This window comes from Hermetia illucens, chromosome 2 (genome assembly GCF_905115235.1).
Source record: "Hermetia illucens chromosome 2, iHerIll2.2.curated.20191125, whole genome shotgun sequence".
NCBI classification, from domain to species: domain Eukaryota; kingdom Metazoa; phylum Arthropoda; class Insecta; order Diptera; family Stratiomyidae; genus Hermetia; species Hermetia illucens.
Window position 1 is genome coordinate 166,372,909 of NC_051850.1, and position 13,797 is coordinate 166,386,705.

Sequence of the window (13,797 nt, forward strand, 5' to 3'; positions counted from 1 at the left end):
AAGGCAACTGAATTCCAACTACATACAAAAAGGAGCAATCAGAGTCAAAACAAGCACCGGAATTGGCCACGCCACCATTTGGCTTGTGACACCGTGGAATGGTGTCTTTTTGTGAATTGGGGAAGTTAGGGTATTGTTTAAAATGAACAAGCGAGCTAAACACCGGGCACAAACATAGTGTGGATGATCCAGAAAACTACTGACCAAAGTTGAACACTAAAAACTTGGAGCTCAATAGTGAACAATAGGGTCATTATTGATTCCAAACGGGACGGATATGGAATAAGACACATTCTAATAATAATAATAAAAATCGATGGCGGATAGAGCCCATTGCTTTTAAACATTTCAAGGTTAATATAGACATTTTCAACATACCTAAAACGATCATTAGCCTTTTTTGTTGTTATTTACACACAAATTTAACCATGTTGCATATGCACATGCGGATGAAAGATTCTAATTGGACCACTATCTGAATCGTTGAGTTGTTAAGCAATTGAAAATCGCCAATACAAAGAAATCGACACCAATTAATTCCGTTTACATTTGTTTACTTGCCAAAAAGTATGAGAAATGTTGAGGCTAAGTACATACTAATTGTGCAATTCCACCGTATCAATAAAATTAGATGTGCCTCCTGACAATCTGGCATGAGCGGTCAATATCAGCGGTCAATATCCTATTAATAGGCTTTTTGTCGCCAACGCGAATCGACCGGTAGCCTATTAATCGGTTTTTTATCACTGGCGCTTATGCATCGACCTATTAATCGGTTGCCATGGCGATAAACAATTTATTATATTGGGTTGGGGAGAAAGAAATGTATTTTGTCAATAGATGGCGCCACTTAAACATATCTCTTGTGTCATACTATACGGCGATTTGAAGGCGACAATCTGTGCTAAAAGTGTCTCTTTGAGTGTTGTGGTCGTGCGTTTCAGTCTCAAGTTATAGTGCGTCAAAGATAGAGTCCACCAAACAAAAAATTCGTCATATTTTATATTTTTACTACCTGAGAGTTAAAAATGCAACGAAGGCGGCTGAAAAAAATTGTGAAGTTTATGGGCCCGATACTGTAACGATTCGCATAGCACAGCGTCGGTTTGATCGATTTTGTTCTAGTGTAGTGGATGTCGAAGATACACCCCATACTGGTAGGTCAATTGTCGTAGAAATCGATAAAATCGTCGAAATCATCCAAGTAGACCGGCATATGAGCATTCGCTCGATTGGCCAGAAACTGGGTATAGACCATAAAACCGTTTGGAACAATTTGCAGAAAATTGGCTTCCAAAAAGCTGGATGTCTGGGTGCCGCACGAGTTGACACAAAAAAATTTCTTGGACCGAATTAACGCCTGCGATGCACTGCTGAAACAAAACGTATTCAACCCATTTTTGAAGCGGATAGCGACTGTTGATGAAAAGTAAATCACGTACGACAAACCTCAAGCGAAAAACATCGTGGTCGAAGCGCGGCGAGCCGACCCAAATCATCACCGAGCCCGGATTGACAGCTAGGAAGGATTTGCTGTGTTTGGTGGGATTGGAAGGGAATCATCCACTATGAGCAGCTCAACTATGGCCAGACCCTCAATTCCGTCCTCTACTGTGATCAACTCGACCGTTTGAACAGAAGCGGGCAGAAATAGTCAATAGGAATGATGTTGTGTTCCACCAGGACAACGCTCGGCCTCACACATCTTTGATGACCCGCCAGAAGCTACAGGAGCTCGGATAGGATGTCCTATCGCACCCACCGTATAGTCCGGACCTGGCACCAAGTAATTACCATCTCTTCCGGTGCATGCAAAACGCTCTTGGTGCTACTAAGTTCGCCTCAAAAAAGGCTTGCGAAAACTGGCTGGAGATAATGACGTCGCCGTCTAAATGGCAAAAGTTTGCGAACAAAACGGAGCATATTCGACTCAAATCGAATAATTCTAAGTATGTCAAATAAAGCCTCAAATTTCGATCAAAAATACATTTTTTTCCCCTCAACCAAACCAAAAAATTTGATTGAAGGGAAATACCGATATTTAAGTGTTTCCTGTTCACTCCTTAGTGGAGTGTGGGACATCCGTACAATTAGATTGTGCTTCAGTTTCACTATCATCAGACTTAACGCTGTGCAAGTGACAAGCTCATAGCAGCAAGACAAACACGACACAGACACCCAGCACGACTGGAATTCGAACCCAGAGCAACGAGATTGAATGACTGACGCTCTACCCCCTCGATCATCGCGCTGTCGCCGATATTTACCACAAAATAATTAAACTTTTGTTTTCAAGACTAACAACAAAACCCTTCAATGCTTTAAAGCCGTGTGTCATTCACCATAAAAATATCCTCTCCAAACATATCAAAAATAATTTCTATTAAATATCATTTAATCATTTCCAACCTACCTTGACCTTATGCATCCATTGCATATGATTACGCAATTGTTCCAGATCTTTAATGTAACCATCGCAAATTTCACATATAACGAACGAAGCTTTACCACCCGTTGGAGCCTGTCCTGGCTTTATTCCAGCCGCTGCAGGCGGTTTTGGTGGCATCGCTGCTGTAGCTGACAAACCTATCGCATTCGAAACATTTCCAGGTTGCCGAGGAAGAGGCGTGATTGATATACTAGGCTGTTGTCCTGAATTCTTCTTCGTCGTTTGTGACTGTTGTTGCTGTTGTGGAGGTTGCTGTTCAGATGAAAATTCAAAATATCTGTCAGTTCAATTCAAGCGAAGGAAGAAATAATTACAGGAAGCACAATTCACACAGAAAAAACTACTTCATTATGCTTGATTATGTACTATGAATGTGAACATAAAATTCAACAGAAAATAAATCATATTATGTATATACGACTTCCAGCAAAAGAATCTATTTTTTTCACCACATATTGCACCTACCTGCAGGCTTAAGGTATTATGAGGATTGGAAAGAACTGCCAAGTTCGAACCCGCTACCTAAACAACGGACGAGAATAAAAGAATGCGAACATTATGTCTCGTTTCGACATTGGCGTAAACCTCAAAGCAGTGATTTTTCACTAGCAAAAGATTGTGTTAGTAACCATCCCAAAACTATTGCAATGCAAATAATATTGGACATCCCCCAGTAAGGAAATAAATCGTAACAGTTGTAGGTACATGTCATGAATCATGCAGTTAACAATTAAACAGCAAACGCCGGTAAGTTCACGAAACCGTAAAGGATTCAATAATTGAATGCGATTATAACTGAAATTTGTCAAACTTTCATTTAAAACCCCTACTAGACAAGAAAATCATTAGTTCAAAACAAATTAAAGATCCTTTTAACCTTTGAAACCACAAACTCAGCTCAAGACAATCGAAGAAATCCATTCGAAAATTGAGAAAATCATATCGTTTTCCCGGTTACAGATTAGTATGTCAATAAATTTACAAATTTTCCTGAAGCTCCAACAGTAGAATACATTAAAATATATTGTGGAAAAAATGGCCATTCACGTAATACCAAGCCAAACCAAAATTTAACCACGCTCTATACAGGCGTGGTGTATAAAGTTCCATAAAAAACTATTCAAAGAACAAACTAGTTAAGCAGAACATCACACCCAGCACCGAAATGATTAAATAGATTAACAAGCATACAATAAACAAATTGACAACATTACCTGAATTATTTGTCCGCCTGGAGCTATTTGGTAGCCAGTTGGCAATACAACTCCTGGTATTGGAGGCCGAAGTGGGGCGTTTCCACGGATTCCTGTAGGTGCATTCGCCTGCATTCGGGGAACGATAGCTGGTCGGCCGCCACGATTACGGCTTGGTGGCGGAGTACTAACCGGGGCCGCAGCTCGTGCTGCCATTGCAGCCAGTTGAGCTTTCTGTGCAGCAGCTTGCGCAGCCATCGCCTTGTGAAAATAAAAATTTTAGTAAATAAATTTCAAAAATTCAAATTCAGATGTCAGCGAAAATGAAAAATTAAATCAATATACAAACCTGATATGCCGTCGCTGTACCAACAAGACCATGCCGTGGTTTGATACGTGGAATCTTAGCTGGTGCTTCCCAGTCATGTGGCGGCTGCAAATTCACTTCAGGACGGAATTTCTTAGCGCAAACCGGTACATGCCTGGCAAACTTCGCCTTGCCGTTCTCCTCAAATGGACAGTTGGGACATTGGTTGTAAGCTAATGCCTTCTCCAGACGACCCTTCACATTATGCACCGCCTCCATATGAAACAGAATATCATGCGCAGGTCGAGTTTCATACGAACAGAAATTACACTTGTACAGATATTGACGCATGTGAGGTGTTTCATAGTGATGAGCCATGGATAGAGCTGATTCCGACTTGAAATTGCAATATTCGCAGCGTTTCAAGTCGAACTTGTAAGGTTCATTGCGCTTCTTACTTGCTTCAATATTCTTCTGGAGATTGCGAATGGCGAGTTCAGTCTCGGCCGTCGCTGACTTAAGGGATTTGCTTAACTTGCGTTTCTGTATTCGCAGCAAATCAGTTTGTACATACTCTTGCACTAAATTTATACCAATGTCTATAAAAAATTTTCCCAGAGGACTTTCGAAATAATTTTCATTTTTCGGATCACTTTTCTTATCTTCTGGGGGTGGTGCAGGCGTTGATTTCGAAGCGTCAGTCAATACAGCCTTGATCGTATCTAAATCAGGCTTAACATCCTTAATGAGAACTTTTGTGCGAAGTTCACCGTCAGAAGCTTCCTCATCCGTCGATGTATCCAGCTCATCCCACGAATCATCCTGACTTTTACTTTTCTTCTTTTTCTTGGCTTTATCATCATCATCACCCTTTTCCTCCTCTGTCGTACCTTCAGGCTTTTCATCCGCCTCCGACTTTTCTGCTGTTTCTTCCTTCTTGATCTCCTCAGATGCTGGCGCACCAACCTCTTTTTTCAACTTCGCGATTTCTGTTTCCAGTTTCGCCACAACTTCCTTCAAGTTCTCTGATGGCGGCTTTTCATAGATATAAGGAACGATGAATGAAGGCGCTTCGAGAACGAACATGTCGTCCGTCAAGGCAGGCAGTAATGTAGGATTTGATACAGGCAAAGTAGGGGAAGCTGCAACAGGAGGAGTGGTAGGTACAAGTTTAGGTGGTACCGAAAGTGGTGCCAACGAAGGTCGAATGTTGTTAGGAAAAATTCCTTGTGGAGAAGCCGATATTGGAAGGATTCCAGCAACAGGTTTGGGTGCATTGGCTCCAACCATACCTATGAAAAAAAAATTGAATAAAGCGTGTCAGCACGAGAATCAACTACGCCGCCAGTAATACCATGCTTACCAACTGTTTGAGCAAACTGCTGTTGAAACGTAGACTTCACCGAATCTGTGAACTGCTGCATTAAACTCCGCGGATCCTTAATTGTGATTTGGCCAAGTTGAATATTCGGAGTTGCATTGTGTGCTTGAAGAGGGCCAGTTCGAGCTTTTTTCGATGGCGGAAGATCATCATCAACAATTTCGGCAACATCGTCATCATCTTCTACATCCCGTGGTCGCACAATGCTCTTTCTTTGCCGGTTCATTGTTCGCTGGGACAAATCCAACTCTTTGTCCTTCTTATCATCATCTTCAATAACCACACAATCGTCCCCGCTCATATCTTCATCTGTAGGCGGTGGTTTTGCTGACGATGCTGGAGTTGTTGCCTGTTTCGACGAATCGTCATCACTTTCAGAATCTGACGGAATTATGACCGGAGCATCGTCGTCCATGGGATTGGTTGCTGACGCGGTATTACCATTTCCTTTGGAATTTTTATCCGTAGTTGAATCAACTTTCGGCTGTTCTACATTCGATTGAACTTTAGTAATCAGGAGGCTCGAATTGTGCTTGGGGATTGGTTGTGTATTAGTTTTAGCAGGCGGTGCCGATCGAGGCGCCGCTGTTTCATTATCATCTTCATCTGATTCTATGATCGTGATATCATCCGTATCATTTGTGGCTTTTGCTGTCTTAGTTCCATTAACTTCACCATTCTCTTTGGTTTTATGTTCGGAGAAAACCTCTTTGTTAGAACTCCGGGTTTCTTCGTCTTCAGCTTCATTCGATGGCGGGCGATTCATATTTTCGGCAACTGACTTTATACCATTTTCCTTCAAGCCATTTTCACTTTTCTCACTGTTTTGACTGCTTTGTGAATTTTCCTCTTCTAATGTATTATGCTGCGTTGAATTATCATTGGTCGTCTCCTCCCCCTCGGTTGACATGTTCACATCGTTATCATGTGAACTCAAATCCTCCTTAGGATCATCAATGCCATCGTGTGAATTTTCATCATTGGTAGTTGTGGTAGTTCTTGTGTTGTCATCACCTTGAGAATTTTCAATTTCTGTTTCCATTTCATTGTTGCTCTGTTGATCTCTTGAAAAATCATCTTCTGTTTCCAAATTTTGTCGCGAATTTTCTTCAGAATGTATGGATGGTGATTTCATCATTTTATTGTTAATTGCTATGTTTCCAATTTGTGGCGAGCTTCCCAAAGATTCGGCTTTTGATATTATAGGAAGTTTCAAGGCCGTATTGTGGTTTTCTGAAAGATCTGATACGCCATTCTCTGACGACACTTGTGAATCATCTTCTGTGTCGACGTCCATTGGCTCACTTGTAGAACCACCACTTGTACTCAATTTGCAGAGACCATTCACGTCACCGTTCACCGTGGATGCAGGTGTGGCTGATGCAGGAGATTCAGATTGTTTTTCAGGTATGACAGCGCCAACTTCTCCCATTATTTATGTATCTGTGATTTATGGTTGTTTATTAAATTGTAGATATCTTGCCTGAAAAAAAGGGGAAAAACCAAGCATTAATACAAACCGCCGGGAAACCAAACTATCTTGAATGAATAACAAATATCTATTTTCATAGATTGAGGGCAATATTTTAAAGGGGCGTTGCACTGCGTCCTAAAGAAGAACTATTGTTCCCCATTCCTGATTATAGTATACCCATAAACCATAGTATGTCGTTTACATCTATAACCGACAAGAACTTTATTATGTTCCCTACGTCCAAGTGTTTCAACCTGACATTTGGTATTAAGTATTGTTCCAGGTGCCTGGGTGCATGTGTCGGACACTGTCCCAGAACATGTAAGTAGGTTTCAGCACTCTCCTCAGTATCAGGCGATAGTTTATCCTGCACTGACCGGTGAGTATTCCCACTATCGTCCGGAGGATCTTCTTGGCGAAGTTTAACCAATCTTTCGAGCGCTTGGTACTGTTCCATTGCTGGTAGGTTCTCCCAGCCGTTTCTCTTCATTTTTCAATGTCCAAGCGAAGAACCCATTTTCGACCCTTTCCTGCTGCGCTCATTCACTGCCTCATTGCCTACTAACCCAACATGGCATGGAACCCAGAGTACCTAGACCTTATTAAGCGGGTCAAGCGTGTTAAGTCTGTTAAGGCCTCTACATACCAGTGTGGAATTTACCTCGTAGGACCCAAGCGCCTTAATGACCGCTTGGCTACCTGTTAGAATAACAATGTCTTGTTCCCTATTGTTCCTTTCGAGATTGAAGAAGGCACATCTGTCTATGGCGTCTTTCGGTCTGAAATATGCTGGGGTGCTTACCCATTGATTCAAAATGCGTTTTCCTTGAACCAATGACCCCGACGCCTGCTCCCTCTGTTATAAAGGATCCATCCATCCATCGATACCACACTTTTCCAGGTTGTCCTGTTGCTCCAACGTGTTTCAAACTTCTTAATGAAATAAAACCTTGTTGTTGCTGTATTAGTAATTCCTTCGATTTAGGATCGCCCTTCTTGCATGCATCTACATGTGCAGATGGAGTCAATCCCAGAAGGACCTCTAAGGATGCCTATGGGCACATACAAACCAGTCTTTTCAACATGTGTCATCCAGAGAAGTTTTTGATCTAATGTGGTCCCCAAATATTTGACCTCTATTACTCGTTTCACCTCCATGTCATGTAATCTAATGGTTCTTAGGTTATCAAGCTGGCTGCACACAATGCTACTTCCTTTATTTCAATGGCGCCCGGTACTAAATCCGCCAACTGAGTGTTGGCCCTCGCAATGGTAAGCCATCGGACTACCAATTAAGCCTGGGCCCGTTTGACTCCCGCCTTAGGGAGCCTAGAAGGCAGGGAATTTCTTCCACCAGAGGTAGGAGAAAGGAGGTGCAGCATTGCTAGTTTGAAGAATCTCCTTCAATCTGGTTCCTGCAACGATCGAGCTAAATATTCTTCGCGAGAATAAGAGCCCCAACATAATGTTCAATGCGGCTCCATCCATCGGCCACCCACCGCATTGCAGAACACAAAGTCAGGGAATTGTGTCTTCCTATCAACTCCCTTGAGTCCTTCGCTTGTGGATCCGATGACCATTGTAGCCAATTCCGAGACAGCGCGCCAGGTAAAGACCCCCGAAAAAGTTTCCCATCTCTGTAGCTGAGCAAGGCAGTTATGATACACCTCCTTGCCAAGCCCATGAACTAAAATCTCCATGCAATAGACTAGAACAGATGGCGTTGCACACATAAGAAGACGTTTCCTGTTATATGAAGGAACCCCAGGCCGAAATTTATCTTCAAGTCGAGCGTCGATCCAACCGTTAGTTTTGACTCTATTAACGAACTACTTCGGTTCTTTGCGGCGCAAGGCTAAAACCATGATGCATTTCAAAGATCCAACCCTTGGATGGGTACTTGTGCTACCCCGGACGTAATCCCCATCCACCTGTGACTCTGAAGCGCCTCATATGACAGAGATTGGCCCTCAGGTAATCCCTCCATATACGCGATAGGTAACCACAACTTCCGAGAGTGCTTAACATATACGCAATCTTACGGAATTGAAGATATTTCTGACATCAAGCGTTACGAGGAGGACCACTCGTTGAGATCAACGATAGGTACCCCACCTCGATGAACAACATTCACAGCTTCATGACAGCATTCCCTGTGGATCTCCTTTCTCTTAAACTGAAATCTGTTGTCATCTTCAGGCGATAAGAAAAACTGCCCCCTTGAGCTAAGGGTTGAATGTACCGAGCAATTCATGTACTTCTATCGGAATACCATCGCATTCTGATTTTTCATGGAAAGAACTACCTCTTCCAACCCTTATATAGTGAAAAGTAGACAATCCTCGGTGCCACGCTTTTGTCATCAGCCCAAGCAAAGCCCGTACCGAATAATTTCCGCACAGTTCACTTTATTTTTCTGGTGATCAGTTTATTACCGGGTCCCCACAGATCCCCATCCACGTCATTCACTAGCTCCTGCCTTCAACGAGCTCGGGAGTCTCCTGCTTTGTACCCTGTCTTTGTGGGACATGCTTCCTCCCGATCGCGTAAAAGTTGTGCCAAATGGCGAAGCTTATGGCATTCCCTCAAGGTCAGCAATTACCGCCATCCACCAATCCAGCCATTAACGACAATTTGGATGAACCCCGGAAATACAAAAGTTTTTTTTTTAGAGATTGTCAAACGATTTTGACGGATCTCAGCGGTTTTTTTACCGTATGAGTCCGACGTCCCATAACAGCGGAACAAAAGAGTCATCACGAGGAATCTCGAATAAAACCAGACTTATTTGGGATCTTCGATGGTAGTTCGGAAAATGCTAATTGATGTTGCAAATAACAGAATTCTTGCCGGTGGTTTTATTCAATATTCCACAAGGGAACTTTTCCGCTACACTGCGGACGTTCACAGTCCATAAAGTGTTCTATTGATAGTTTAATTAAGACAAATTTGCCATAAATATTAGGTGCGCAACTAAGTTCTCGCTGTTTATCAATATATGGATGTAGTGGTAAGTGCGGATCGATTTTGACATATCTAAAGCTTCATCAACCAAGCTGAGACATATGGTAAACAAACCGCTTCTAGTTGTGCAAAAAAGTCGGATTTTGTGTCAAATAATCGTTATTTTCGGGAAGTGTTGCTGTTCTTATTTCATTCAAAGAAAACGGTGGCTGAAGCGCATCAAGTTTTAGGTAAATACACTCTAAGTGAAGCAACGTGCCGTGACTGGTTCCGTCGCTTTAAAGACGGCGACTTCAATATTGATGACTATCCATGTGAAGGGAAGCCAAAAACCTTCGATGATGCGAAATTGGAGGAATTGCTAGATGAAGATCCGTGCTAAACTCAAGATCTTAATCCAGCTTGCTTCCATATTAGGAATTACCTCCCAAATATCGGTACGCGGGAAAAGAGTTTTTATTCGGCATTTCCAGAAAATCTAGTTTTTTCTTTTTGGTTTTTTATTTCGATCGTCTTTTTTTGTCTGTTTAGTTACATTTCATGTCCGTCATCTAGATGTACAATTTTAGCTCTTTATATTTAATCCATTATGACTTTTTTCAGTCATATTCGAAATGAAAAGTATTTACATTGCCCCTTTTTTGAATGAAGGGGAAGCCCCTCCTTTCACTCAATACAAAATCATCCAAATCACTGTTTCCATAATTAACAAATCGGGAAAATGGAAGCAAAACGATTCGGTTTAGTGGACTGCTTAACACATCGTTCAATAAGTCCCGGGACTAGCGTAGAAATGGCGCTAATAATGCCATTTATATACCAAGGTTCAGAAGTACCAACCTTCACATAAGATGTGTCAAAATTTGATGTAATTCGAAACATAACCAAGAAAGCTATAGTGGTTAAACTGACGCTACCTTTGCAATCGTGAAAAAATGGACCAAAACGAGTTTCGTGTGTTGATAAAACACTGTTTTCTAATGGGGAAAAAACACTGGTCAAGCTCAGCAATGGCTTGAAAAACGTTATCCGGACTCTACTTCGTCGAAAACAACGTCGTGCTGATACAAATGATACGGAACGTTCGGGTCGGCCAAATGAGGGAGTAACTCCCGAAAACACCAAGGAAGTATTGAAAATCGTGATGGGTGACCGCAAAATGAAAGTGCGCGAGATAGCTAAGATGGTGAACATATCAACTGGTAGTGCATTTACTATTTTGCACCAAAAATTGGTTATGAAAAAGGTTTTTTCCAAATGGCTGCCGCGTTTGCTCACAATGGAACAAAAGCAACAACGTATCAATGATTCGGAGAGCTGTTTGGCACTGTTTACTCGCAATAAACAGGATTTTTTGCGTCGATATGTGACAGTGGACGAAACATGGATTCACCATTTCACTCCGGAGTCAAGTCGGCAGTCAGCTGAATGGCGTACGACCGGTAAAAGCCGCCCGAAGCGTCCAAAAACACAACAGTCGGCCGGCAAAGTGATGGCGTCCGTATTCTGGGATGCGAATGGTATAATTTTCATTGACTACCTCGAAAAAGGAAAAACCATCAATAGCGACTACTACATGGTGTTATTGGATCGTTTGAAGGCTGAAATAGTGAAAAAACGCCCACACATGAAGAAGAAGAAAGTCATCTTTCATCAAGACAACGCACCGTGCCACAAGTCAATCAAAACGATGACCAAATTCAACGAATTAGGCTTCCAACTGCTTCCTCATCCTCCGTACTCGCCGGATCTGGCCCCCAGCGACTGCTGGCTCTTTGCGGATCTCAAAAAGATGCTCCAGGGAAAAGATTTGGCTCAAATGAGGAGGTGATCGCTGCTACTGAGGCTCAGTTTGAGTCAAAAGACAAATCGTTCTACAAACATGGCATTGAAAAGTTAGAGAAGCGTTGGAATGATTGTATAACCCTTGAAGTAGATTATTTTGATGAATAATAAAGAATTTTGCCAATCAAATGTTGTTTTCATAGTTAGTCCCGGGACTTATTGAACGATGTGTTATATAAATATGTGTCCGGATAGCTGAGTGGTTAGAGCACAAGGCTGTCGTATGGAACGTCACGGTTCAAATCTCACTGGTGGCAGTGATAGTACCGTGATTTGACGTTCGACACCATTCGAGTCAGCTGTGAATGAATACCTGAGTCAAATCAGGATAATAATCTCGGACGAGCGCAATGGTGAGCACATTGCCTCCTACAATATACTGTAGTGTACCGTTACGGTCTTAAATGAAGTGCTCTAACACACTTCAAGGATCTGATCCAATATGGATTGTTGCGCCAACGATTATTATTATTATATAAATATATTTAATTGCGCATTTGCCCCTTTTGTACCTAGCTCGTAATATTTATGCATTCGGTTTGTCAAACCATTCACTTTAGTATGAAACTGACATTCAAAGTCTTAGAATACAAGAAATTTACACAAAAATTACAACTTTGGCCAATTATACTCTGTTAGGAAAAGTACGATTTCCACTAAACTTGGTAATATCATGCTTCATTGTATAGCCTATATTACTGCAAATTGATAATTCTAGGACAAAATTATGGGTCTACCCCGGACAATTTCTAGAAAATATGATTATGATAAATATGGTAATATACTATTAACTTTATTTAAGCAGGTCGGTATGGAGAGTATTTTGAGACCTAGATACTATGTGCATGTATCAACATGTTTCTTTTCAGATTCAGGGTTGTTTCTGAGAAAGGATCCTTAAAGTAGCTGACCCTTTTCGGACACCCGCACTCCTTCCCTTTGCAACCAAAATCAAAACTAATATTCAGAAAATACTAATCGAGATCTTTCATTTGATACCCAACATGACATCGAAAAAAAATGTTTACAATTTTTAATCTTGCATATATGGGGACCCCCTCCCCCCTTAAACTCAACGTGGAACTATGTTACACTGCATGCAATGGTATTTACAGGTCCCATCTTTCTATCCAACTTCCTATCAATGGGAATAACCTGAGATAAAAGGAGTGACAGACAAACAAACGGAAAGACAGACAGCAAGCCGATTTTAATTAGGGTTTATTTTACACAAAGCCATAAAAAACGAAGACGGCTTTACAGTTTCTTACCCTTGCCCTCAAACAAAATGCCGTTTCCATATTTTATTGGTAAATCCTTTTAATCCAGAGGTGTGGCTCTAAAATACGGAAAAAATAAATTTGAAATTCCCGCGATATTTAATTTTGGAGGAATCCATCGAAAATTCCTCAACATCCCCAAGAAAAATCCATTAGATGGAGGGCATTAACTGAGGGTCGGCATCATTGGTTGCCGGACAACATTATGTTTTGATCAAAAGAACTGGTTCTCCTACAGTTCACATTCAAATTTCATGAACTTTTATGCATGTTACCTGATTAAGAGTCGCCCCTGAAGCGACATTTAATGATATGGACCGTGGAACATTACAGTGCGTGTGCGCATGGCTTCAACCAGGAATGTTGACAGTCACTAACAATCTCGCAGAGGACAGGAGATTGATGAATAGCAAATAGAGCACCCGGAATGATATACCCGCAGAGCTACTCAGTGGCAACAAATGCATGAAAAATACCATCTTCCTCCTTACCAAACGAATATGGAAAAAGGAAATCGGCAAGTCCAATCTTCTAAAAATGTGACAAGCTGGCATACGACGAATATGGGCCATGTTTATGCTTCCCTCGGCCTACAAAGCATTCGTCAAAATCCTGGAAAGGAGCAGGTTGAAGCCTTACATACAAAAAATCATCAAAAAGTGTTGGGAAATCAACGTCCGTATGTACCAAACATTGGCCGAGCTCAAACGAACATAAGTCATGTGTGTAACATTATGCTTCAACCCCAGACGGGTTTAACTTCGCCAAGTGCGAATTCAAAACAGCCTCATGAATACGTTCTTAACACGGAACGGTTTTAATTAGGGGAGGGACTAGCCCAATATTATTTAACTTGACCCTTAAGCACGCCATCAGAAACCTTTCTTCATGCCAAAGATAAGAT

General features: G+C 41.6%; 1 protein-coding gene across 5 annotated transcripts in view; it reads right to left on the reverse strand.

Moving 5' to 3' along the window:
- The window catches only part of LOC119647416 (uncharacterized protein KIAA1143 homolog), a 64,746-nt gene that overhangs the window by 7,963 nt on the left and 42,986 nt on the right, over positions 1-13,797 (reverse strand). For 3 of the 5 annotated variants that reach the window (XM_038048298.1, XM_038048300.1, XM_038048299.1), the window contains 5 exons: positions 5,313-6,813; positions 3,992-5,241; positions 3,664-3,903; positions 2,915-2,971; positions 2,414-2,701 (listed from right to left, as the gene is read on the reverse strand). In XM_038048298.1, coding sequence (XP_037904226.1) covers positions 2,414-2,701; positions 2,915-2,971; positions 3,664-3,903; positions 3,992-5,241; positions 5,313-6,762 — 3,285 coding nt within the window. In that variant the 5' untranslated portion in view covers positions 6,763-6,813. Of the gene's footprint in view, positions 1-2,413; positions 2,702-2,914; positions 2,972-3,663; positions 3,904-3,991; positions 5,242-5,312; positions 6,814-13,797 lie in introns of those variants that run through there. The other 2 variants (XM_038048301.1, XM_038048302.1) reach the window with 2 other exon arrangements.